The 27937-nt window shown below is 40.9% G+C and overlaps 1 protein-coding gene across 2 annotated transcripts; it reads left to right on the top strand.

Moving 5' to 3' along the window:
* On the top strand, window positions 1-27910 carry LOC147330141 (synaptoporin-like). 2 transcript variants are annotated; one of them, XM_086291703.1, is made up of 6 exons: window positions 1-157; window positions 272-337; window positions 24964-25088; window positions 25232-25430; window positions 25642-25833; window positions 26095-27908. In XM_086291703.1, the coding sequence occupies exons 1-6, from the start codon at window positions 140-142 to the stop codon at window positions 26344-26346; spliced, it is 852 nt and encodes a 283-aa protein (XP_086147829.1). In that variant the 5' UTR covers window positions 1-139; the 3' UTR covers window positions 26347-27908. The 2 variants fall into 2 exon arrangements, with proteins under 2 accessions (XP_086147829.1, XP_086147828.1); XM_086291702.1 differs by lacking the exon at window positions 1-157 and having other exon boundaries at window positions 224-337; window positions 26095-27910.
* Window positions 27911-27937: the final 27 nt, after the last annotated feature.

Below are 27937 nucleotides of genomic sequence, written 5' to 3'. Positions count from 1 at the left end.
GGAATCAGAGCTCAGAGCGCCTCACTGTTATCGCCACAGACGCATCAATCGGGTCCTGGTTCTCGGTTCTCGGTTGCTCATATACTCACGCTAGTAGAAAAACAAAAACAAAAAGAGCCCAAAGTACCCTGATTTTGAAATGGACACCGCCAACCAGGTGAGTAAATTAAAGCCACAGGAATGTGTTTGACTGCTGCTCAGCTGATCAGTGTGTGTTTAATTGATGATGGAAATTGGAATCTTTTTATTCTCCCGCCTTGTCTTCGCCCAGCTCGTTTCTGCGGGGACGTTTCAAGTACTTAAATTACCTCTGGGATTTATCCGTGTTTTGGAATGGGTGAGTTGGATCCATTTTTTTTTTTGCACTACTTACATTAACCCCCTTTTGGCCATTTCAATTAGAAAAAAAACATGATTAGTTACATAATGTAGGGTTTGTGAGCTTTATCGCTAAAGCCCACATTTTTCTACACTCAGTAAACATCTGGTTGTGAAGAAATTCCTGTATCTGTAGGACGGAACTTAAACTTCACCGCATTTGTTAAGTGTTCCTGTGTGAATGCTGCTGTTTTTCATGTCTCCCACACCTTACTCGCAATCTACTCTGCTATGATGCTTTCCACTGTGACTAAAAGGCTTAAGTTTATGTGAGGATTTATAGCTCCGTGAGAACTACATGCCAGGGGAAACCACTATCTTTTCAATTATGCCTACTTGGTGCCAGCCCTGTGCATTTTGCGCTAGTCCCTGCAAAAAACCAAACAAACAAAAAATGCCCCATTTTACCCAAAGTGAGATGATATAACAGAAATCCACAATACCAATGGGGTGTCCTAGCTCTGACTGAATTAAAGCTTTACCCTTTTCTGTCTAGGCGCCGGTTGTAGCTTCTTTTATTTGTTGTACAGTGCAGTGAAGCCCAGAGCCACAAAGAAAGAAAGGAGAAAAAAAGGATTAAGTGAATTTCTTTGATGTGAGTTTGGAGAAATTACTGTAGCCATAAGGGTATTCAGCTTTTGCTCAGATAGGATATGTGCGTGTGGAAGCTTGTCTTTCTCAATTTTGCAAATGCCATCAAAAGTGCAGAGAGTCCTCGAGCAGCAGTCTTCACTCTAGAAAAAAATAAAATACAAGCTGTTTTTCTTTTGCATGCAAATAAAGTAAACTCACTTTCAAGAGACACTTAAGCTGAGATAACACAGATGTCTGTCAGTGAGGTGAGTTTTCAAGTGCATCCCTTTCGGCTGTTTGTAGTGACCTAACTGTGATATTTGGGGGCCAGAGCCAAAGCACCATCTGTATGATGAAGATAGCGCACTGTCATAGTTCCCCGTGTGGGTCTTTGTGTAACTGTTTGCGTGTGTGGGTGTCTGTGTGTGGAAGGAATCACGTGTTGTTTTGTGAGCATGACTGCACACATTTTTGTTGCATCCATACATGCTGACATATTGATCCACTGGCTACCTGGTTATGTTTGCTTAGATGTATTAACCATCTTACGCAAGCCACAGTAAATCTTTGCATTTCACACACATACACACACACACATACACCCCATGACAACATTATAAAAGTGACCTTTTCTCTCCTGCACCTTTTTTTTTCTCTTTCTCTTTAGCTGAGCACGTGAGAGCTGTTTTGAGGGCAGTTTTTCCAGTGTTTCTGTTGGCCAGTGGGCTCATAAACATGCAAACAATTCAAATTATGACCTGAGTATTCTGATTTATTCTGCAGCACCTACAGTTCACCACCAGGTCTTATTCCCATAGTAAGTTTTTCATCGTACTGCAGGGAGTCCTTATAAATGTGTAAAGATCTTGCCACCCTTTTCCAACTACTCAGAGAAAGTCTTAATATAAAAGCCACCACATCATGGTAACCAAAAAATATAAGTATTGTTTAATTAAGTGTATTTATTCTCATATTTTTAAAGAAAATAGTGACTGTATTTGCAAAATATGTAAACTAGTATATGCAACTAGTAGCGATTTATCCGAGGTCCCAGTTGGATGTAAGAAGTGAGAAGCCTGCAGGGACTGTTTCCCACTGTCGCCCACCAAGTGACTTCCAGCTGAGACATGATGCTGCTCAGCATCACTGGATTATACAGGTATAAACAATGGGATGAGTATTATCACATGGAAATAAATAAATAGTGCATTGTGGATGCCTTTCAACCTCTTAGTGTGCTGATATCACACTATATTATTTTAGCTGACCAGCACATTGTTGTTATGGTGTTGCTACTTGGTCATGCTTGGCATTTGTAACAGCAACTGCTAAGGCAGCTGTGCAGTGGAAATGAAGCCATTTATATGTTTGCGCAGACAAATGCACATCCTTAACGTGTTTGTTCAATATTTCCATGTCTTTGCAAATCACTGTAATGCTCACCAGGCATAGAATTTGAGCAGTTAACCAAGATTTTTTTGTGTGTGTACAACTGTAACCAAAGTACTTAAAGTCTTACTTTCAACAACTGCAATGTTAAGGTCATGTAAAGGCAGTGTCTATGGCCACAGTACTGTGGGTGTGTTTGGGGTTGAGTGACTGAAAGCATTTGCTAAGGTTAGGGACGTAGTAACACTGAAGCTCGCTTTAAGTGCAGGTCTGAGATGGGAAGTAAATTCTGGTTTTCCACATATGATAATGCACCCCGTTAGATGCAGTATTGTCCAGTAAGCATGAAATTCCTGGATGCTGAGCTGTTTTTGCCCTTAGGTTGAAGCATGGAAGCATCTGCAAAACCACAAGAATATTGGCAACCGCAGTACTTTTCTGTGTTTGATAAGCATGCGTCATCATCTAAAAGCTTCTTTTAAATTTCTTCCCACACTATTTATGATACCAGCAGAAACATGTGCGTCACTTTGATTTGTTTACACACCCCAAGGCACTGAAGCCATTCTGCTGGGCAGAAATTGACATTTACTTAGTGAATGATAAACCTTTGACAAATAGAGGGTTGTATAAAGGATAAGTTAACCTTAGTTGCAGGATACTCGTAGGTTTACCATATTATTAGTCTGTGCTGGATCTGCACAAGATTAAGCATTTATAATCAGTCATGGCTTCAGGATGGTTTTACCACTCTGTGTGCGTCTGTGCATGCAGGCTCTTGGCCCGTTTGGCACACTGTCAGGGGCTGGCATATTCTGCTCCAAACAGCTGTAAGGTCCCCTCCTCTCCACCGTGGACCAACTCATGCAGAAGCTGTCCTTTGAGATGTGCTCAAACTCTTCACTGTGTGCGTCTTCATGCTTATGTGTATGCATTTGGTGGAGAGACGAGAGGATGCCAAGAGAGAGCAAAATTGTACAGTTGCTTGAGCACATGATGTAAATGGTAAATGTGTGTTTTGCAACGCACTGAAGCGTCGATGGGTTGTTGTGCCACTGAACACAGAGCAGTTTTACCAGTATTCTGTTAACTCATTGGTTTCCTTTACTGTAGAAAAAACTAAACTCATGCTGATGAGTAGCCTGCAGCATGATTCTAAATTATTAAGAAGGATTGTCCTCTCATCCAAAAACATTGACTGACCCACTGTTCTATGATGCCATCATTAGTACCTTACAGTAGGCAGTTTAGTTTGCCTTGAGTGGTCAGTGCACATGTGTGTGTGTGTGTGTGTGTGTGTGTGTGTGTGTGTGTGTGTGTGTGTGTGTGTGTGTGTGTGTGTGTGTGTGTGTGTGTGTGTGTGTGCGCGCACGCAGGAAGAGAACAATTCAATTCAATTCACTTTTATTTATATAGCGCCAAATCACAACAACAGTCGCCTCAAGGCACTTTGGATCTCATTTTTATGTTACAGTTGGCTTAACACTCCACCACTTTCAAGTACTTTATTCACAATAAGGTCATTTTCTTCTTTAAAAAAATCATTTTTAATATACAACACAATTTTTGACGAGAAAATTTCATTTACAGCTAAATTTGAGCTTTTGAATTCCAGCTTCTCTCATGACCAGAACAAGCACGATGTCAAAGAGAGGAAGTGAAAAGTATACAACAGAGTACCTTCAAAATAAAACAGTAAAAGCTAAAACCTACACTGAAAAAACTGGATGACACAAAAAGAGGATGTTACGGTTGGAAGGAGGACTCAAGCGCAGGACTCCGGTACTGATGCTTACAAGAAGAGTTTATTTACAAGTCACCAGGTGTATATACAAGAATGTGCAGGGGGGTGTTATATACAGCTGAGTGGGGGAAGAAGGGGTCTCCAGGGAAGTCCAAGGGAAAGCATACGTTCTTCAGAATATCCACTCACACAATCACAGGTTCACACTCCAACACTGCCACACGGGAAACACACGGGGAAAAATCCAAGAGGTTCTGTAGACAGGGAGACAGGGTTAAGGACGATGCACAGAGGAAAACACTCTTCACTAAACTTGCTGTAGCTTTGACTTTACTAACGCGTGGTAGACAACGATCCAGCGACGAACAGCAGTCACCTCCTGGCTTAAATGCTGCTCCCCTTAATGAGACACCTGGGTCTCATCTCCCGAGGGCGTGGGCCAAGGGCATGAACCCACAGTGAGTTCCGCCCCGGCGAGAGAGAAGAGGAAGAGAAACAGAGAGGGCTGATCAGCGTGCAGCTGATCCGCCTGGCCGTGACAGAGGAACTTAAAAAAAGGAAACAAGAAGAGAAAAATAAGAAATAGGTGCATGTGGAATCAGTGTTTGTTAAAAAATAAAATACAGCACATAAAATTCTTGAACAAAGTGGGCATGATTTTCAAGCTTAATTAACTAAAAGTCATTATCTTACTTATGTAATTTAATAGTAATAACCACTGATAATTAAGGCACATATACATCACATTGGGTCAAAACTGTTGATTCCTTTGTCAGAGCTGGAGATGAATTTAATTACTTGCATATTTCCGAGTATCTTTATGTAAAATAATAATAATAATAATACAGCATAGAGGAAGACTGACAAATAACAGGTTGCTTAAGGTAAACATACTGTAAGTGATAATTAGTACATACAGTGGGGCAAAAAAGTATTTAGTCAGCCACCGATTGTGCAAGTTCCCCCACTTAAAATGATGACAGAGGTCAGTAATTTGCACCAGAGGTACACTTCAACTGTGAGAGACAGAATGTGGAAAAAAAATCCATGAATCCACATGGTAGGATTTGTAAAGAATTTATTCGTAAATTAGGGTGGAAAATAAGTATTTGGTCACCTCAAACAAGGAAAATCTCTGGCTCTCACAGACCTGTAACGTCTTCTGTAAGAAGCTTTTCTGTCCCCCACTCGTTACCTGTATGAATGGCACCTGTTTGAACTCATCATCTGTATAAAAGACACCTGTCCACAGCCTCAAACAGTCAGACTCCAAACTCCGCCATGGCCAAGACCAAAGAGCTTTCGAAGGACACCAGGAAAAGTATTGTAGACCTGCACCAACTGGGAAGAGTGAATCTACAATAGGCAAGCAGCTTGGTGTGAAAAAATCAACTGTGGGAGCAATCATCAGAAAATGGAAGACATACAAGACCACTGATAATCTCCCTCGATCTGGGGCTCCACGCAAGATCTCATCCCGTGGGGTCAAAATGATCATGAGAACGGTGAGCAAAGATCCCAGAACCACACGGGGGGACCTGGTGAATGACCTGCAGAGAGCTGGGACCAAAGTAACAAAGGTCACCATCAGTAACACACTACAACGGCAGGGAATCAAATCCCGCAGTGCCAGACGTGTTCCGCTGCTGAAGCCAGTGCATGTCCAGGCCCGTCTGAAGTTTGCCAGAGAGCACATGGATGATACAGCAGAGGATTGGGAGAATGTCATGTGGTCAGATGAAACCAAAGTAGAACTTTTTGGTATAAACTCAACTCGTCGTGTTTGGAGGAAGAAGAATACTGAGTTGCATCCCAAGAACACCATACCTACTGTGAAGCATGGGGGTGGAAACATCATGCTATGGGGCTGTTTTTCTGCCAAGGGGACAGGACGACTGATCCGTGTTAAGGACAGAATGAATGGGGCCATGTATCGTGAGATTTTGAGCCAAAACCTCCTTCCATCAGTGAGAACTTTGAAGATGAAACGAGGCTGGGTCTTCCAACATGACAATGATCCAAAACACACCGCCCGGGCAACAAAGGAGTGGCTCCGTAAGAAGCATTTGAAAGTCCTGGAGTGGCCTAGCCAGTCTCCAGACCTCAACCCCATAGAAAATCTGTGGCGGGAGTTGAAAGTCCGTGTTGCTCGGCGACAGCCCCAAAACATCACTGCTCTCGAGAAGATCTGCATGGAGGAATGGGCCAAAATACCAGCTACTGTGTGTGCAAACCTGGTAAAGACCTATAGTAAACGTTTGACCTCTGTTATTGCCAACAAAGGTTATGTTACAAAGTATTGAGTTGTATTTTTGTTATTGACCAAATACTTATTTTCCACCCTGATTTACGAATAAATTCTTTACAAATCCTACCATGTGGATTCATGGATTTTTTTTTCACATTCTGTCTCTCACAGTTGAAGTGTACCTCTGGTGCAAATTACTGACCTCTGTCATCATTTTAAGTGGGGGAACTTGCACAATCGGTGGCTGACTAAATACTTTTTTGCCCCACTGTATTTGTACAGCAAGTATATAGAAGTTTAGAGCAGTAACAGAAATACATCCATTACATTGCACTTCACTGAAGTGTTTGGGTAAATACAACACGTTGCATCCACCTGGTCCACTGTAGCCCTGTAGCATTAGTGTTGGGATCACCAGGCAGTGCAATCATATTTTGGGGGTCAACAGTACCACCCTAATTTATCCTTTGGACCAACTCAGTATCACAGTAAAGTGTGTAATAGACAGGTCCACTTTGTCCATTTAACACTTCATTCACTCCATTTTAGCCACCCAGCTTAATCATTTTTGCAGATTAAGGACCCTGGAATATACTACTTACCTTTCTGCTCACTACCGAGTTCTCACCTTTAAATATATTATCTCCCCCTGCTGGGAAAGCAACTTCAGCATGTATGTCCATTTCACACTTTGCCTCATTAAAACGTGAAATGGACACTGTTAAATCAAATTGTTGAATGTTGTCATTGTGTTTCTTAAATTTGTAAAGTCTTAGTTCAAACAGTAGGATCAAAGCCATTCCTTTGATCCTGACCACCTCTCCAGCCAATTTGGTGCTGGGGGAGGCTGACATGGGTTTTATTGTAGATACACTCTATCTGAAAGATCTGTTTCTTGTGTTGTAAGCGTCCTGCTTTTATGATCCTTGTACTGAGCAGGAGGTCACACAAACGCACCCCCATAACACACACACGCGCGCACGCACGCACGCACGCACACACACACACACACATAGTGCCTTGCCTTTTGTAACCACTGGGGTTTTTTACAGTGTTCTGTTGTATTGTGTAAACTGTAACTGTCATGGGAATAAATTGCTGCGAGGAGAGCTGCTCGTTGAAGGATTTGGGCTAGAGACAGGTCATGAGCATTATTCTCCACCGCCTGGTTCTGACCAAAGCTTCCCTCGTTAGCGAGTAAATTACCGGTTGAAGATGTTCTGTCTTGGTTTCGTTCTTCATGACGAAAAAGTCTCTAAACTAGCGGGGCCTGTGGAAACACAGACCCAACAGACACACATGCAGAAATGGTGGCACGGCATGTTTGTTACATGTTTTGCAATGAAATTGTGTTGTTTGGACACACCCTGTACAACAGAAACCATGACAACATGTAAATAAAGTAGTAGTACTAAAAGGAGGGAGGTATTCTACAGCAGATGGATTATAGATAAACGGTACAATATTTATCTGAAACCAGCCAACATAAATTTAATTGTTGAACTGTCAAAAAGCTGAATTTGGCTATAAGAGACAATGCTGACTTGAGTGCAGTGTAGCAAAGGATAACATACCACAGTCTGGGGGTTTGATTGTTCATATTAACATTTAATACCAAAAACCAAGAAAAAGCAAGTTTTGGTGTTTGTTTAATTGTTAATGCCAGTGCTTGGTTTGTTTCAGCACTGCAGCTGAAAAGCCAAAACCAGCAAGGTGGAAATAGAGGTTATTACATATAATTACTTTTTAAATGGAAATCTGCTAATTTACAGGCCAAATTTACCAGCGATATAATTGGTTCCCAGAGTCTGAGCTGTCATGTATATACAGTGTGCTGGCCATTGTAAGAATTCTCATCTTCAGATGATGCCAACTGAACACTTGAGATTAGCTAGGATTTATGTTGTAATGCAAATCCCCATATGAGTAAAACGCATGTGACTAAACAGAGTTGGGACAAAATTAGATGCATCACACATTTCAGTATCTCTCTTTTTCTCTAATCGTTCATTCTTTGTTGACCTGTCACATCAGTAATATGTCACAAGGAAGGCCTTGACAGACAGTTGTACAATCCTTAGGACAAACATTTTTGCAGGGTCATAAGTTCTCTCACACACTGTGTCTGTAATTTCAGAGAGCATTACAGCAACTCAAAGAATGTCCTGGAGACTCAACGTTTTCACATTACAATCAAATAATTTACATTGTAAGGATTTGAGAGTATGTCTCCACAAAGTAACATTGTAAAAGCACCCCCCCCCCCCCCCCCCCCACACACACACACACACACACACATACATACCTCAAAGGAAAATATATGAATGTGAGATGGAGTGAGATTGGTGACAGCTGCTGACAGTTATCACTGGAGATTTGCCAGGTCAAAGATCTGTTTTTCAGCACTAAAAAACTCAGTTGCTTTTGACAAGGGGACACAAGGCTACGAGAAAAAATGTGTCCACTTGGATTATGATGTATAATATAGTAGTAAGAAATGTATGCATGGAAAACTCAGTGGTTCCACACAGATAATTGTATAAGCTGATGACCAACATTAGCCCATAACAGCTACAGTGCGGTTAAATGTGAAAGTTTGTAGGCCAGATTTTGCCTGAGGACTTAAAGGTGAGACGGGACTGACATTTTCATTGGAGTAGAGAGTGACTGATAACAAGCTGGACTCTTTTGTTGGGTCTGTGTACTCTCTGGAGAAGTGAAATGAGTGAAAATTTCTTAACTTTTATGTGTGTTGATATGTTGACATAAGATTGGCACCATTAGCATTAAGTAGTTATGCAAAATTAGGGGGTTTTTTTAAGTTTTTTTTTTCTCTTTTATTTATGTTGGTCAGTGAAGCTATACCCGAGCACCTGATTTCAATTAGGAGAGATCATTTGAAAGAACTGAACATGCTTTAGTTATGTACAGGCCCCCAGTGGTGATGGGGATTAAAGCAGGACCCCATCAGGGTATCTATAGAAAATGTTTTGTTTTGCTTTTACTTTGGGAAATAAAACTATAAATCTCATCTTTAGTTTTGAAACATCTTCTGTCAAATTCAATATTAAACAGATTTCATAGGGAAAAGGTTTAACCTGAATATTTCATGTGCCGATACATCCACATAGAACAAAACAAGAATAAGAAAAAAAACGTTACAACGTATGATTATATCTGAAAGACACTGTAATTATGAAGTGATCTTAATTAAAGCTCATTGGGTTGTAAGATTTGGGGAGCTTTTAGATATGATGTGGCCTTTTCTAACCCATCAGGTCGGAGCTGGACCGCTGTACTCTTTAACCCTGTGAAGGTGGTCTGCCATCTGTGACTCAGACAGGAAAAGGTTAACCTGTCGTCTCCTGTAGCCAGACATGCCTGTTCAAATATGACTTCACACACACACACACACACACACACACACACACACACACACACACACACACAGTGCATGTAAGATCACAGGTACTGAGACAGTATGTATATGAATACAAATGTCACAAAGCCACTTTGTATTATAAAGACTAACTTCTGCCTCTCTGGGATGCTCTGTTTTTCCTTCCCTTGTAATTAGTGACCTCATGACAATAAACAAAGTAGTTGTGTACAACCAAGTTTTTTTTTTCAGCATTGCTTGTCTTTTTAATGCTGTTGCCAGAAGCCAAAATTAGCATATAATTGAAAAAAGATAGTATGACATTTCACAGTTTTTGATTTGTTGTCTAATTTTTAACGTGACATATTAATTTAAGACTTCCGATCCACTGCTTTAATTAACATTTTACGTAGAGTACCAGTGTTCTTTTAAACAGTGCAGTATGCCAAACCATAAACTACTGAACTATGCCTAATTCTTCCTCTGTTCTCCTGATACCTGACCCACCATCGTTTTTAGCACTGATCTTCACCTGTAACCTACATTTGTAGGTTGTTATAATGTCCAGCTGAATCTTATGGCCACCTTCATAATCTATCCTTTGACCATGTTCGACCTGAAGACCACTGCCACAGGCACTTATGAGGTGCTGTTTGTTTCATAAATCTAGGCTGAAATTGAGCTTGCATTTTTAGAGACTCACCAAGTTTATCAGCAGGCTTATATTAGCTGTTTTCCAATATGTTATTATTTGCATTTATAAAAACTGATAACTGAAAATCCAAAAGGACAAGAGAAACACCCTGTTATAAGTGATGACTGCCTGATATCTGAGAATATTGGATTTTTTAAAATCACCAATCATCAATATCTTTAAAAAAATCTTATATGGGTCTAACTCTGCATGTTACTCTGTTTGTTGTTGGGTATAGTGTTGTCCTAACCCCTCAGAGGGGAATAACGTTAACAAAGAAGCTGCCATTACAGTTGTTAGGAGCTAACTACATGTGTTAAGGCTGGACAATATGACTTCAAATCCAAATCCTGATTAATTAAACTACATTTTTATACGCCCACATACACATATAAATATATGTTCTTCTTGCCCTAATAGGTCACAAGGTTTGCACTGATTGATTGTCTGACCCTTATTTCCCCCAACAGGCTTTTCTCTGTGCCATGAAGTATGGCCATTGAAAACATCTCTGCCTTGTAGTGTAATTGGATACTTTGAAGAAGTCAGTTTCATAAGGTTGTAATCCCTGGTCCTACTCACTTTAATCATATAGGGCTACCATAATATTTGAAGACAGAATCAAACTGTGGGTTTATGATACATTTTCATTGGGCAACCCCGTTTTCAAAGGGACAGTAAGTGTCGCCCTAGGATACGGCACCAGGTACCAGTTGATCACCTGACTGAGTAGCCATGGAGAGACACGAAGAACACCACGAAGAGACATTGTTAAAAAAAAAAAAAGAAATTTTCTTGTGGTCAGTCAAGCTTACAGAGCCGGAGAGGAGAGAGATAAAAAGAAAGATGAATCTGGGTGGATCTGTGGTTGGCACAAAGCACTCCCTGTGCAGGAGGGGGATCGGCCACTGCTAAATGAGCTACTGATTTTGTTCTGTGGTGCTGCTATTGAAGATCAGACAGTGATTCACTGAGGGCTTGCAGTCTTTGCTTCTTAGTGTGACCTGATCCTTAGTAAGTGAAGAAGGTGGGTCTTTTTTGTAATGCAGTTGTGAAAATCACAATAAATGAAGTATAATCACGTGTGTTTCTGTTGGTAGAAAAAAGCATGTATGTATGTAATGTGATAGAAAACATTCAGCTCTGCTCTGCAGCATTCATAGTGCTCAAGTCACACATCAGTGCCATCAACCGAAAAGTCTTATTAGAGAGAGAGAGTCTTTGTTGCAAATTAAAAACAAATAAATCAGAAAAATTAGATTTATGTTACCTTTTTGCACTGAAATGTCATTTTGAGTGATAGCCATCATCAAGTGTTGCGTAAAAGTTCACATATGTGTCTGTCTGCTTCCTCAAATGTGCTTCTATTTTTGTTTTGTACTTAACTAGCTGCCATAAAATTGCTCATGTTTGCACACTGGCAAACTGCAGTACTGAGAGCAAGTGAAAGTATGTGTGTTTGTGTTGGTGTGTGCGTAGATGCTAACCAATGCTTCTGCCTGACTGGAGAGAGTGAGATATTTTTACTCTGTGTTAACATAGATACACATTGCATGCTCACATCTAGACCCATCTAGGCAAACACTCTGACACACATGCGCATGGAGCGATTATGCTAATTTGGAGTCACATGTAGAACCATGCACATGCAGACATGGAGTTCTAAATAACTGGAAATACTGTATAAATACACAGAAAATAGAAAACAGATGAGAAAGTCAGACCTGTGGATAGATTTGGAGACTTCCTGATTGTCTGGGACATTCTGGAACAGGTTACACGATGTAATTGGTGTTTCAGCTCTCAGATCCAAAACATTTTTGCTGCCATCTCTTCAAATGGTCTTTGATCCAGTACATTTTTCCAACTATATTTAAAGGAAAAACCATTAGCTACATTAGCTGAACTAGCTTTTGTACTAGCTAGCTGAACGATAGCTGAACTAGCTAACGCCACTGGGAATAACTTTCAAGGAAACTTGTCACATAAGCAATTGGCTATTCATTTGCACATGCTGTTTTGTTTACATGGATGAGGCTAACTTTGGTTTGACTCAAAGATAAGCAAATGATATTATTAGTGAGAAGTATAACTTTCATTTGAAAGTGTTATATTTGTCCCAGATACATTTCTATGATTGAAATATAAAATATAATACTGAAATCTCTTAGGCAAACTTTCTTCTTATTTCTTAAAGTAGTCTTCAGGGATAGTTCTGCAGGCTTCTCGAAGGACATTCAAAGCTCTTCTTTGGATGTTGACTGCCTTTGTTTGGTGCTCTGTCAACATGATCTAACACTTCAATAATGTTGAGGTCTGGGCTCTGGGGACGCTTATCCATGATGGAAACTGTTCCATTTCATTTCAAATCACATGCTTTCCATAAGGTGTATCGTGTTGGATTAAAATTGGACTTCCGTGTTCATAATTCCATCAATTTTGATAAGATTTCCAACACCACTGGCTGAAATGCAGCCTCCACTGTGTTTCACAGATGGCTGTAGACACTCACTGTTGTATCTTTCTCCTGGCATTCTCTGCACATAGTTACAATGATTTGAACCAAAAAAAATTCCGTTTCCTTTTCTTTTCGACAGCCACCCTACAACTAAGACTACTTCTGTAAATGGAGGGCCAGATGCGTTTTTCAGGTTCTGTCAGGTCTTTGGTGGACTATTTCTTTTTTCTTAAGGACATGGCTTCCAGCACTGGACTAAAAATAAGTGGAAAAAGCCCCCAAAGAAAGATTTTGAAAGTTCTTATGATATCTTAGAGGAGCAGCGCTCCCCAACCTCCCAACCCACCAACCCACTGGTCCGTAAATCATTTGGTACCGGGCCACGAGAGTTGAGGCTCATGTGTGAAATTTATGGTTTTCAGGGTTTTTATCATTTTTATCGTTAACTCAGTTTCCCTGGGCCTTTTCCCGTTATGAATAAATCTTCTTTTTTTGGTACTGGTTTTATTTTGTTGTATTTATCTGCGACATCTTAAAGGCCTGAAAATATTGTCGGACATAAACCGGTCCCTGTTGCAAGAAAGGTTGGGGACCGCTGTCTTAGAGAATTACTGTTCAAGACTACTTTAAAAATAAAGTCTGGCTGCTTGAAAGCAAAATTTCAAGAAATGAGTGGTGGCTTAAGACGTTTTTACTGTACTCTTAGGACGTATCAAACTGTCCTGACTTTGAACCCAAACTCCACTGTATTTTATTTCATCATTTCGTTTTTCCTCCTCCTGAGGCAGCCACTTTACACTGCACCGACTCCTATTGACTTGAATGGAGCAGGTGGATTGTGTATGACTGTATGTGTTGCATCTGTGCCGAGGTTTGTGAAAATGTCAAGTGCAGCTCATCAGCGAACTCATGTTTCAGCTCATTTTTCCGATCCTCACCTCCCCCACTCAGTGTCACTTCCTCTGCCGCTCTTATCAGGTCCTTGTGTTGAAGCAGCTCCTCCATTTTCTCACGTGATTCTCCTCATTTTTTTCATTTGCATCCACAGATACCATTCTTTAAAATATTATCCACCCCTGATTTCGTTGCATGTTTGGTTCATCTTTTTGCTGCTCCCTAGTTATTTTCCTGTTTTTCACAACGGAGAGTGTGTCTACTGGACAGTGGGTCGAATTGCTGGTGGTCAAGCCTGAAGCCAGTGTATCAGTTTCATAATCCTCAGCCAGCCTACGCTCCTTCACAGTGCTTGCTCACATCTCCATTTAAGCCCCCAACACTGCTCGAGCTACACTCTCAGACAAAACCATTGCACTCTTATCCACTACCGCTCGTTTAAAACTGTAGATAATATCACAGTTGCTTTTTCTTAATTCTTATTTGAAGTGCAAATATGTCTTAACACTGGTTTGAATGCAAATTAAAATATTCACATTAGTGCTTTTCAGTACCTTTTTGGGTAGAGGAGATGACGGCAAACACGGAGATGTTTAAAGGCTTTGTTTGCATTGCAGGCGGGTTTCATTCCGGCGCCCTGGCTTTTCTCTCTTCTTCTCTTTGTATCCGTCTCTCCCTTTTTGCTTTCCCTCTCTCCCCTCCTCTCTCATTCCCCTTCTCTCTATCTCTTGTTCCCTGAGGAGCCCAGCTGGGAGAGGCAGATAAACACATGGGAGCGCGAGGCTTAGCATCCACCCTACTTCCACAATGCCACGCTCTCCTGTTCAAAGGCCCCAGCCAGAAATGAGAGGGGCTAAACCCGAGCTGAAAATCACAAGCAGGGGAGGCAGCTGTAGGAGTACGTATATACACAAGCAGAGAGACAGGCAGAGAGTGATGTTTATCTGGGGCTGTCTTTGATAATTACGATGGAGCATTTACTCTGTCTCTCCCCTGGTCACTTGTTTTTTCTACTGTTTGTTTACCCAGAAATGCACATACGCTACTCAGCAAGTACAATATCTGTCAACACTTTGAGGTGCATATGATTAAGCAGCACATGTACATTAGTTAAACGTGTGTTTGTTTGTTTGGTTGTTTTTTTTGGGGGGGGGGGGCATGTTTGTTTATAGGCCGGCAAATTTCAGAACAGAACAAAGCTAAAGACAGTGATGCACTAACAAACACTTCAGTGGAGGGATTTCCAAGAGAGGTTGCAGCTGTGCACCATGACAGCTAGGTAAGCAGCAGTCAGCCATCACCTGAGGCCTGAGGCTGCAAGTGGAAATTGGAGTCCCCTGTTTATCATCTGGCTGTAATCTCGGTTCACCTGAACCTGCCAAACCAAGCTGGGTCCTTTGTGACCCTGATTAGCTTGGCAAAGCAGCATCTAGTATTGTGCATTTATGCCCCTGTGAGCTCACTGTTGCCACTTAGCCTTAAAGATCAGATTATACAACTAGGGAAACTTGGAGAATAACTTCACTTTTCTGCAATTTCATTGAATCTATTGATGGTTTTCATCAGGGATGTCAGCATACTAGAAATGTAGTAAATACCAATACCATTAAAATAACGGAATTCTCGACATCAAATTTGCTACCAGAAAAAGATGATCCAGTATACTTGTTATTCGTAAACATGTTAACGTCTGTTGACAGGTATAAAGGTATAACATTAGATACATTATGTTGGTGTACATTTATATCAATACATTTATATAAATGATAGTAGAAAGCTTTCTACAGTCAGTGGTTTATTTAATGTTAGCTATTGCAAATGGAATATCATTCACACCACCATGGCAATGGCCGCTTTTTTAAACAAATGATAATGTGTTTTTCAGGATAACATAACAGGGATAACACTTTGGATATTGAACTGAAAACTCAGTCAGTCAGTCACTCAGTCATTGAATAGACCTGGATGCCGCTCTTTTGTATTTCCTCGCTTGCTTTGAAAAGCACAATTTGCATATTGCCTTCTGCAAGTCAGCTATCACTTGACTCTTTTGCCTTAAACAAGCATGTCCGACACAGGGATAACAACAAAACAGACAATCCACCAAAGGCTGCAGTGAAGAGAAGACTTTTATACACATCAGAGGGTTGGACACAGGAGCATAACCAGACACAGATGTAAACAAGGACAATCAGCCGGGGGCAGAAGTAAAGGTAAATACAAGACGCTAAAGATACCTGATTACAAAAATGAGAACTAGCTCGACAGAGGGAAATACTTTTTTAGAATTATGAACAGTAATGGGAAGGAAAAGGGACAAGAATTAAATTCAAGTACCAAACGATAAAACTAATGAGAACTCAATTACAACATATACATAAAGAATAAAACACAGGTTGTGAATAACAATAGAAACAGAAAAACACCAGAAATGACAAACCACTTGGCAGCAGTTGTGGAGGAACTGCAGCCTTGGTAAGATACACTCCCTACAGTACATACGGTGCTACCAACACTGTAACTGTTGCATTTCAGAGTTATGATATCAAAAGGTATCATAACGACTGGTTCTGGTTCTAGTTTACGTTGCTGCCACTGTCAGCTGTAATGTTTCTGGACTGGAGTGTGTTAGGGACCTTTTGTAAGAAACTGCCCATTAATGAGTTCCCTCCTATACTACGTGCATTAAAGGGCTTATTCCTATTTATTTTCAAACAACCAAAATATAATAATAAAATGATACAGTAACCCAGTGTTTGATATAACAACTGCTAAATAGACAACAATGCGACCAGTGGTTTGTAGGGCTATTCACCCAATATCACGCTAGCTGTGTGCCACGTGTGGACAGCGGAGCATTGTCGGTGTAGCTCTTCTCTCACACTGTGTGATCTTTAACTTCCCCATATCCATATTTCATTTTCCTTTTGATTACTCATGCCGCAACAGTATAAGCTTGTGTCTAAATGACTCACAGTGCACTTACAGTGGGGCAAAAAAGTATTTAGTCAGCCACCGATTGTGCAAGTTCCCCTACTTAAAATGATGACAGAGGTCAGTAATTTGCACCAGAGGTACACTTCAACTGTGAGAGACAGAATGTGAAAAAAAAATCCATGAATCCACATGGTAGGATTTGTAAAGAATTTATTCGTAAATCAGGGTGGAAAATAAGTATTTGGTCAATAACAAAAATACAACTCAATACTTTGTAACATAACCTTTGTTGGCAATAACAGAGGTCAAACGTTTACTATAGGTCTTTACCAGGTTTGCACACACAGTAGCTGGTATTTTGGCCCATTCCTCCATGCAGATCTTCTCGAGAGCAGTGATGTTTTGGGGCTGTCGCCGAGCAACACGGACTTTCGACTCCCGCCACAGATTTTCTATGGGGTTGAGGTCTGGAGACTGGCTAGGCCACTCCAGGACTTTCAAATGCTTCTTACGGAGCCACTCCTTTGTTGCCCGGGCGGTGTGTTTTGGATCATTGTCATGTTGGAAGACCCAGCCTCGTTTCATCTTCAAAGTTCTCACTGATGGAAGGAGGTTTTGGCTCAAAATCTCACGATACATGGCCCCATTCATTCTGTCCTTAACACGGATCAGTCGTCCTGTCCCCTTGGCAGAAAAACAGCCCCATAGCATGATGTTTCCACCCCCATGCTTCACAGTAGGTATGGTGTTCTTGGGATGCAACTCAGTATTCTTCTTCCTCCAAACACGACGAGTTGACTTTATACCAAAAAGTTCTACTTTGGTTTCATCTGACCACATGACATTCTCCCAATCCTCTGCTGTATCATCCATGTGCTCTCTGGCAAACTTCAGACGGGCCTGGACATGCACTGGCTTCAGCAGCGGAACACGTCTGGCACTGTGGGATTTGTTTTATCAGGCTTATATTATATTATAGTATTTTTTTTAATGAGTGTACGTGATGTGTTGGTTGTATGTTTGTTGTTTGTTTTGACATACTGCGAATCAATTTCCCATCAGGGACAATAAAGTTACCATTGACCATTGACCATTGATTGATTCCCTGCCATTGTAGTGTGTTCCTGATGGTGACCTTTGTTACTTTGGTCCCAGCTCTCTGCAGGTCATTCACCAGGTCCCCCCGTGTGGTTCTGGGATCTTTGCTCACCGTTCTCATGATCATTTTGACCCCACGGGATGAGATCTTGCGTGGAGCCCCAGATCGAGGGAGATTATCATTGGTCTTGTATGTCTTCCATTTTCTGATGATTGCTCCCACAGTTGATTTTTTCACACCAAGCTGCTTGCCTATTGTAGATTCACTCTTCCCAGTCTGGTGCAGGTCTACAATACTTTTCCTGGTGTCCTTCGAAAGCTCTTTGGTCTTGGCCATGGCGGAGTTTGGAGTCTGACTGTTTGAGGCTGTGGACAGGTGTCTTTTATACAGATGATGAGTTCAAACAGGTGCCATTCATACAGGTAACGAGTGGGGGACAGAAAAGCTTCTTACAGAAGACGTTACAGGTCTGTGAGAGCCAGAGATTTTCCTTGTTTGAGGTGACCAAATACTTATTTTCCACCCTAATTTACGAATAAATTCTTTACAAATCCTACCATGTGGATTCATGGATTTTTTTTTCACATTCTGTCTCTCACAGTTGAAGTGTACCTCTGGTGCAAATTACTGACCTCTGTCATCATTTTAGGTGGGGGAACTTGCACAATCGGTGGCTGACTAAATACTTTTTTGCCCCACTGTATGTCACTCAAAGGTTCTTGTGTTGAAGAATACCTAAACTTAAGTAGATGCTGAAATAGACCCCAAAACGGGTTTCTAGGAACTGTAGCCGTCCCCAGTTTTGCTGTGCAGAACCACAGGAAGGACTTCCTCCAAGGACTATGAAAAAAGTTCTTCTTAAGAAAAAGAAGGTCAAGTCTCGCTGTATCAGTTTATGATCAGTAAATGTGTTTATTCATGACTTATAAGTAAATATAACTCCACCTGTAACTGCATTCTGGTGTATAAACAGAAAATTAATGTTGAAAAATGCAAAAAGAAGAAAATGATACTAAAAATCTTGTTGTTTTTTTTAAAGCATTATGACACAAAAATTTAGCCTATCAAACGGTCTCAGTGCTACTCAGTTTTGTTTCTTCAGTTTCTACTGGTAGAAAATGATAAATAGCTGCTTATAAACTACAAACCAAATGAAAGAAATGAAGCTTATGGCTACATTATAAATTTGAACAATAACACAGCAGAAGCAGTGAATGAAGGGTGGGGGTGTAAATGAAATGTAAAATAAAATTCATACAACTTTTCTAGTACTTATAAAGTTAGGGGGACTCAGAAATACTAAAAAAAATGACATCAATTAAAACATTTTGACACCTTCATTTAATGTCTACAGTTTCATTTGCAAATATCTGCTGAATTTTAGCGGCTCATCTGGGACGCACTCACTGATTTCTCATTGCATGACCCATAAATCTTTTCTTTGCAAGATGACATATGTGTGCTTAGCCCCTGTTCCCTTCACGAACATGAAAGCATCCATTCAGTGTGGCATAGTCCAGCTCAGTGATCTGATAGTGCCCTCCAGAGGCTGACATTCTTTCAGACAAGCAGAGATGCTGCAAAACCTCCACAGCTGCTGGCAAGCTGCATGTCCAGCTGCCTGTAATATGGGAGAGGGGAGGCTAATGCTAACCAGGCGTCAGGTCTGATTATGGTGATTATGGTTGTGAGAACTCTTGAGGCTATGAGAGCTTTATATGGACAACTGGGCTAGGGGAGGAAAGATGTTAAGGGCAGGGGAAGTGTGTGACTATGATTATGTGCTCGCTGCACGTTCATGTTTGGTGACTGTAATGAGCAGCTTGTTTTCACTTCATGTGTGTTTTATGCATTTGGACTTATTCACAATGGAAGCGGTGTCGTGTCAGCAACCTTTTTTAATCCCCAGCCATGAAAGCCCCAGGCACATAGAGCAGAACCACTGAGGTACTGTAGTAAGTGGAATTTGACACAATTCAATTCAATTCAATTTTTTTTATAAAGCGCCAAATCACAACTACAGTCGCCTCAAGGCGCTTTATATTGTAAGGTAGACCCTACAATAATACATAAAGAGAAAAACCCAACAATCATATGACCCCCTATGAGCAAGCACTTTGGTGACAGTGGGAAGGAAAAACTCCCTTTTAACAGGAAGAAACTTCCAGCAGAACCAGGCTCAGGGAGGGGCGGGGCCATCTGCTGCGACCAGTTGGGGTGAGAGAAGGAAAACAGAATAGAGGACATGCTGTGGAAGAGAGACAGAGATTAATAAACAAGTATGATTCGATGCAGAGAGGTCTATTGACACATAGTGAGTGAAAAAGGTGACTGGAAAGGAGACGCCGGACATAGAAGAGGGGCCTGAAAACTGAATGTTCTCCCTCCAATTCTACTTTTAAATACTCTAGGAACAACAAGTAAGCCTGCAGTGTGAGAGCAAAGTGCTCTAATGATATGATACCTTATATGGTACTATAAGGTCATTAAGATAAGATGGGGCCTGATTATTCAAGACCTTGTATGTAAGGAGCAGGATTTTGAATTCAATTCTGGATTTAACAGGAAGCCAATGAAGGGAAGCCAATACAGGAGAAATATGCTCTCTCTTGCTAGTCCCTGTCAGTACTCTTGCTGCAGCATTTTGGATTAACTGAAGGCTTTTCAGGGAGTTTTTAGGACTTCCTGATAATAATGAATTGCAGTTGTCCGGCCTGGAAGTAATAAATGCATGAACTAATTTTTCAGCGTCACTCTGAGACAGGATATTTCTCATTTTAGAGATGTTGCGCAAATGGAAGAAAGCAGTCTTACATATTTGTTTAATATGTGCGTTGAAGGACATGTCCTGGTCAAAAATGACTCCAAGGTTCCTCACAGCGTTACTGGAGGCCAAGGTAATGCCATCCAGAGTAAGAATCTGGTTAGATACCATATTTCTAAGATTTTCAGGGCCGAGTACAATAACCTCAGTTTTATCTGTGCTAAGGAGCAGAAAGTTAGAATGTCTTTAAGACATTCCTGCAGTTTAACTAATTGGTGTGTGTTATCTGGCTTCATAGATACAGTGGAGCAAAAAAGTATTTAGTCAGCCACCGATTGTGCAAGTTCCCCTACTTAAAATGATGACAGAGGTCAGTAATTTGCACCAGAGGTACACTTCAACTGTGAGAGACAGAATGTGGAAAAAAAATCCATGAATCCACATGGTAGGATTTGTAAAGAATTTATTCGTAAATTAGGGTGGAAAATAAGTATTTGGTCACCTCAAACAAGGAAAATCTCTGGCTCTCACAGACCTGTAACGTCTTCTGTAAGAAGCTTTTCTGTCCCCCACTCGTTACCTGTATGAATGGCACCTGTTTGAACTCATCATCTGTATAAAAGACACCTGTCCACAGCCTCAAACAGTCAGACTCCAAACTCCGCCATGGCCAAGACCAAAGAGCTTTCGAAGGACACCAGGAAAAGTATTGTAGACCTGCACCAGACTGGGAAGAGTGAATCTACAATAGGCAAGCAGCTTGGTGTGAAAAAATCAACTGTGGGAGCAATCATCAGAAAATGGAAGACATACAAGACCAATGATAATCTCCCTCGATCTGGGGCTCCACGCAAGATCTCATCCCGTGGGGTCAAAATGATCATGAGAACGGTGAGCAAAGATCCCAGAACCACACGGGGGGACCTGGTGAATGACCTGCAGAGAGCTGGGACCAAAGTAACAAAGGTCACCATCAGTAACACACTACAACGGCAGGGAATCAAATCCCGCAGTGCCAGACGTGTTCCGCTGCTGAAGCCAGTGCATGTCCAGGCCCGTCTGAAGTTTGCCAGAGAGCACATGGATGATACAGCAGAGGATTGGGAGAATGTCATGTGGTCAGATGAAACCAAAGTAGAACTTTTTGGTATAAACTCAACTCGTCGTGTTTGGAGGACGAAGAATACTGAGTTGCATCCCAAGAACACCATACCTACTGTGAAGCATGGGGGTGGAAACATCATGCTATGGGGCTGTTTTTCTGCCAAGGGGACAGGACGACTGATCCGTGTTAAGGACAGAATGAATGGGGCCATGTATCGTGAGATTTTGAGCCAAAACCTCCTTCCATCAGTGAGAACTTTGAAGATGAAACGAGGCTGGGTCTTCCAACATGACAATGATCCAAAACACACCGCCCGGGCAACAAAGGAGTGGATCCGTAAGAAGCATTTGAAAGTCCTGGAGTGGCCTAGCCAGTCTCCAGACCTCAACCCCATAGAAAATCTGTGGCGGGAGTTGAAAGTCCGTGTTGCTCAGCGACAGCCCCAAAACATCACTGCTCTCGAGAAGATCTGCATGGAGGAATGGGCCAAAATACCAGCTACTGTGTGTGCAAACCTGGTAAAGACCTATAGTAAACGTTTGACCTCTGTTATTGCCAACAAAGGTTATGTTACAAAGTATTGAGTTGTATTTTTGTTATTGACCAAATACTTATTTTCCACCCTGATTTACGAATAAATTCCTTACAAATCCTACCATGTGGATTCATGGATTTTTTTTTCACATTCTGTCTCTCACAGTTGAAGTGTACCTCTGGTGCAAATTACTGACCTCTGTCATCATTTTAGGTGGGGGAACTTGCACAATCGGTGGCTGACTAAATACTTTTTTGCCCCACTGTAGATAGACCTGGGTGTCATCTGCATAGCAGTGAAAATGTGTACAATGTCTTCTGATGATTCTGCCTAAGGGAAGCATGTATAATGTAAACAGAATTGGTCCTAGCACTGAACCCTGTGCAACTCCATAATTAACCTCAGTGTATGAAGAGGACTCTCCATTTACATGAACAAATTGGAGTCTATTAGATAGATATGATGCAAACCACTGCAGTGCAGTACCTGTAATACCTACAGCATGTTCTAATCGCTCTAATAGGATATTATGGTCAACAGTATCGAATGCTGCACTGAGGTCTAGCAGGACAAGCACAGAGAAGAGTCCACTGTCAGAGGCCATAAAAAGATCATTTGTAACCTTCACTAAAGCTGTTTCTGTGCTGTGATGAGCTCTGAAACCTGACTGAAACTCTTCAGGAGTATTTAGTGAAAGAAACTTGTAAGAAAGACTAGCCCCTCAAATATTCAAGATGATAAACTGTAGTATTATCCATCCATTTATTCATTTCTTTAGCCTTTTATTGATCTCATTGTACGCAAGGGACTTGAGCTGGTCCCAGCTGACATAGTGCGAGAGTTTGCCAGTTCTATGGCTTCCTAAAAATATCAGTATGACTTGTGGTTTAACATTTTCATAGTAAATTTTTTTGTCAAGTACCACATTTGCTTCTTGTTAATTCTGTATCCTTTCGAGAGGGCCATTCCTTATAAAATTGTCCCTTCCTTGTACAAAAGTTCGACATTTTGGAATATTGTTTTCCACCATCATCTAGAGAAAAGTGGAGGAAACTTACATACTTTATTTTTGCTATAATGACTTATAACTCACAAATACTTTTTCTGCACAGAAATATAACTTTAGGTTTAGATTAGGTTTAGCGAAACATCTGAGTTTAGATTTAAAGAGAAAACTTGTTATAAGTCTGATTTTTTTTTCCTCTCTATGCATGTTTTGTGACTATATATGTATAACTATATATGTATCACTCTGTCACAATTTTCTTGTGTTTCTCAGGGCCTAATGCCATTCAACACCTGTTCCTGTCATGCTGTTAACACAAGTGTCCAGCCAACTACAGATTTTTTCTTGCGTCTTATGGCACAGGCATGTGCTGAGGAAGGCAACTTCTGTCCTGTTGTGTTCAGATCATCCTCTCTTTAACGATTTTCAACTGCTTCCATCAGGTCGTCGTTATAAAATGACTGCAGTGAAGACAAAGCGACACAAATTGTCGTTTGTACCTAGTGCTATTATCTTAATTAACAACACTAAATTGTAAGTGTTGTTGCCATTGCACATTGCACTTTTTTCGATGGAATATCTAGGTTGTTTTATCAGGCTTATATTATATTATAGTATTTTTTTAATGAGTGTATGTGATGTGTTGGTTGTATGTTTGTTGTTTGTTTTGACATACTGCGAATCAATTTCCCATCAGGGACAATAAAGTTACCATTGACCATTGACCATTGACCATTGACCATTGACTACCACTAAAAGATCAAAGGGCTGCCAGCACAATTATGCAATTAATCTGTTTGCTAGACAGGACACCTGAAGAACAAAAGAAAATGTTATATATGACTCATATATACATATCCATAAGACAAAGTTATTTGCACTGATCAACTACTTTTCTGTTTTTGAGGGACACATTTCACACACAATAGCATTTCACTATAAAGGATATTCAAATGCTTCCCAAACCATCTTTGAGTGGATTTTCCTTTGTCCACTTGTTTGAATGCATGTAGTTTTTTTTTGTTGTTGTTTTTTTCCCCCCAGTGGAATTAAAGTTAATTTAGATAATGCTTCTTCTAACCCTGATTCCCCAGATAGGTATCTGCAGGCATTATGAGATAGTGGTGAGATTATAAAATATGTCTAAACAGACAGCAGACCATAAAGTGATGATACAGTCTCTGGTACTTAAATGGTGTTCTGCTGCCCCCAAATGGCAAATAAATTAAAAATAAAATCCTAACAAATCTGCAATGTGGCTTTTCCCCAGCCATGATTTCAATTACTGCTAATCAGTGTTAACCTGTGTAAAGTTTAGCTGGACTTGAGTCACACAATAGCCTGCAAAGTAAAAACAACAGTAGTGTGGAGTGAGGGAATGCAGCAGATGAGTCAAACTGAGTCTCCTTCACATTGGAACTTTCTTCTATGTAAAACTGTAACTTTAAGTTTTTGGTAAATGATTGTTATTGAGCTGAGAAGGAAAAAGTAAACGTTACCCAACCGTCCATCCATTTTCTACTGCTTGGGGGGTTGGGCCGTGGTGGCAGCACCCTGAGTGGAGCCCAGAACTCCCTCTCCTCAGCCACTTCCTCCAGCTCATCCGGGTGAGCCTGCTCATCTGCCCAACCCTGTACTGAGGCCTTTGTTAATGTGTTTGAAGAAAACTGATTGTTCTCTTCTCAGAGTGTCCACTTTATATTACTTGTAGTATCTTTTTTGGATGAGCATGTGATGCTTTTTTCTTTGTGTTTCTGCAGCTCTTTTCCATCTTCGCATTTGCAACATGTGGCGGTTATACTGGGCAGCTGCAGGTTAGCGTGGACTGCATGGAGAAGGCCAGCAGCAACCTCAGCATTGGCATTGACTTTGGTTATCCTTTCAGGTGATTGGCCTTCATGTGTCTGACAGCCTGCTGACATTTTGGGATCTAAGAGCTTTATATGAAATGTATGAACTGCTGACAGTGAAAGTTAATTGTTCATTGCTTTTGTACTTGACCTGTGCATGCGTGCGTGTGTGCACCAGGTTGCACCAGGTGTCCTTTGAAGCACCCATGTGTGAAGCCATGAGGAGGGAGCGTGTTTTCCTGACCGGAGACTATTCATCCTCTGCTGAGTTCTTTGTCACCATTGCAGTCTTCGCCTTCCTTTATTCCCTCACGGCTGCCATTATCTACATCTTCTTTTTAAACAAGTACCACGAAAACAGCCGAGCACCACTCATTGTGAGTACAGTCGATGAAACACTTTCTCAGTCCTTATTAGGTAGTTTATCAAGAGTACGTTATGCACATAGTCTGACCCTCTATTCTTCCAGGTTGACGTCTTCCATTGACTCACAAACTAACTATTCACTCATTTAAAGTAAGCATTTAAAGTAATGCTATAGTTTTATTGCTGAATTCTCATGGACATGATCGCTCTCGTTTCTTCCAGGATTTTGTAGTGACAGTAGTGTTCTCCTTCTTGTGGCTGGTCAGTTCCTCCGCTTGGGCCAAGGCCCTGTCCGATGTCAAAGTGGCCACCGATCCAGATGAGGTGCAGCTCCTCATCTCTGCCTGCAAAGACCAGACCAACAAATGTGGATCTTTGCATGGACCTCGCTGGTCTGGACTCAACACCTCAGTGGTAGGTACAAAAGATGTGGAAATGCATGAAAAGATCAACTAGAAAAGCTCAGTTTTCTGAACATGTTTAAACTGATGTGTGGAACCTGAAATAGCTGAACAGTGTGAACGACTGATGTTATGGTAGTGTATGGGAGATGTAACCAGTGAAAAAGGCAGAAATTGTGGTTCAAGCTGAATGAATATGTGGGGGCAGTTATGCCAAGATTATTTGAATGTTTTGATGTTTATTGTAAATTTGTTTCTTTCACTGTCTCTTCAGGTTTTTGGGTTTCTCAACTTTGTTCTATGGGCTGGAAACATCTGGTTTGTCTTCAAGGAGACCGGCTGGCACAAGGGTGCTTCAAGATTTGCAGCCGGGGCGTCTGAGAAGCAGGGCGGCACATTTAGCCAGCAGTCATACAACCAGGGAAGTTTTGACCAGTCAGGGAGCTACAACACCCAGGGCAATATGGGTCAGCCATCTGAGTATAGCCAGGTGGGAGGGCCCACTTCCTACCCAAGTCAAATGTAATTGTCTCTTTTCATTTTGCAAGTAGCACCTCAGCGTCTTTAAGCAGGGCAATCAGGCGTGATAGAAGAAGACGGAAGTGAAGTTTGTCTGTGCAGAATGCAAAACGGTGGTCATAAAACCAATGTCGGTGTGTCCAAGTACACTCATTGTAGATACAAGTGTTGTTGGGTAAAGTTATTAGATATAGTCTTTTACTCCTTCTCTTTCAGAGGTGTTGTTTGCTGAATGCTGTATTTCTTGTAGTCTGAAACACATTAGTAACAGTTTCTCTCTCTCTCTGTGCTCAGTAATTGACATACAATGTTTTGATTGGATGTCTTTTCCAAAGTGGTTTGCATTCTGTCGTGGAAGGAAAAAGTACTCCGTGTTTGTATACTCCAAAGTTTCCAAGTGCATGATGTTTTATGTGTTCTAATACGCTTTCTGTGAAACAAAGGGGGGTGGGGGAGACATGCATTTTATCTCTGAAAGTTTACACCCTGACTGATTACTAGACGTTCATCAGTTAAGTATTACTACAAGTGTAATTTCTTTTTAATCTAATAAGAAATATATTTTGATAATGGGAATTCACATATCAATTCAGAATAAATTCAGTGATTTGTCTGTGACACAAACGCATTCCAGCTTCATTCTAACACTGGCTACTGACGATGTCAAAAAGTCTTCAAAAACTAAGGCAATAACTTCATAACTTCATTCTGCAAAACATACAGGGAATGTGCAAGAAAACCAAATTGTATATGCAACCATTGCAGCATGTAGTTTCTGTTCCTTTCATTTTCATTTCTTCTGCACAGGCAGCATCACATTGGCATTTTATTTGTAAAGAGGGAGTTTGTCTCCCCTTATTGTTTGCAAGTGGCTGCTCCTGCTACAAATGCCTGGGACTGCTTCCTATGCCATCGTCAGACTGATGAGTAATTCCATATCCAAGTTCCACCTCTCTAAAGCATGACCAGAGCATCCACACACACTAATAAAGCCCAGCAAAAAAGCTATAGTAACAACAGAAGACTAGTGAATATTAGATTCATCTGTATATAACGGCTACTGAGCTTTAGTTTACTTTAAAAATCACAGTTCCTTTCTGCACCACAGAGGTGTGACTGTGTGTATGGTAAAGTCAAAATCAAAGGATAATGCGTGGTTGCTGTTTGTTTACATTAATGAGACTTGTGCAACCCTGTTCTTTGAACTTCTAAGCATGTGGCTTGCATCAGTGTAATAAAGTAGACTGAACATCCATGCACTGTATAATAATCTGGCATCCTTGATGACTGTGTACAGGTCAGGAATTCAGGAATTCATCCTAATAAAAATGTATAAATTTGTCCATAAACGACTTCTTCATCTGTTCTGATATCTTGATTTGATCTGTAACCTCTGACCCTTTTCCTTGATTTCCCAAGAACAAAGCAAGGACACACGGCTGTCTTTCTGTTTGATATAAGAAACGCAAACTGAGACACAAATGTATGTGGTGTCTCTGCGTGTAGGTTTTGGAGTGTAACAGTTCATCTTTTACCGTACCTTATTCACTTTCTGAACTACACTATAGAAAATAAAGCAAAGAGCAATAAACACATAC

This window comes from Aulonocara sp. 'chitande type north' Nkhata Bay, linkage group LG5 (genome assembly GCF_057382095.1).
Source record: "Aulonocara sp. 'chitande type north' Nkhata Bay isolate Kocher_YH1m ecotype deep benthic linkage group LG5, A_spYH_male_GT1.1, whole genome shotgun sequence".
In the NCBI taxonomy this organism is placed as follows: domain Eukaryota; kingdom Metazoa; phylum Chordata; class Actinopteri; order Cichliformes; family Cichlidae; genus Aulonocara; species Aulonocara sp. 'chitande type north' Nkhata Bay.
This window is presented reverse-complemented; position numbering and strand designations above follow the sequence as displayed.

Excerpts from the sequence above, each read along its gene's own strand:
- LOC147330141 (XM_086291702.1), top strand. The coding sequence starts at position 224 with ATGATGGAAATTGGAATCTTTTTATTCTCCCGCCTTGTCTTCGCCCAG. Across the intron at positions 338-24,963 it reads TTATCCGTGTTTTGGAATGG|CTCTTTTCCATCTTCGCATT; the intron begins GTGAGTTGGATC and ends GTGTTTCTGCAG. Across the intron at positions 25,834-26,094 it reads CTGGACTCAACACCTCAGTG|GTTTTTGGGTTTCTCAACTT; the intron begins GTAGGTACAAAA and ends CTGTCTCTTCAG.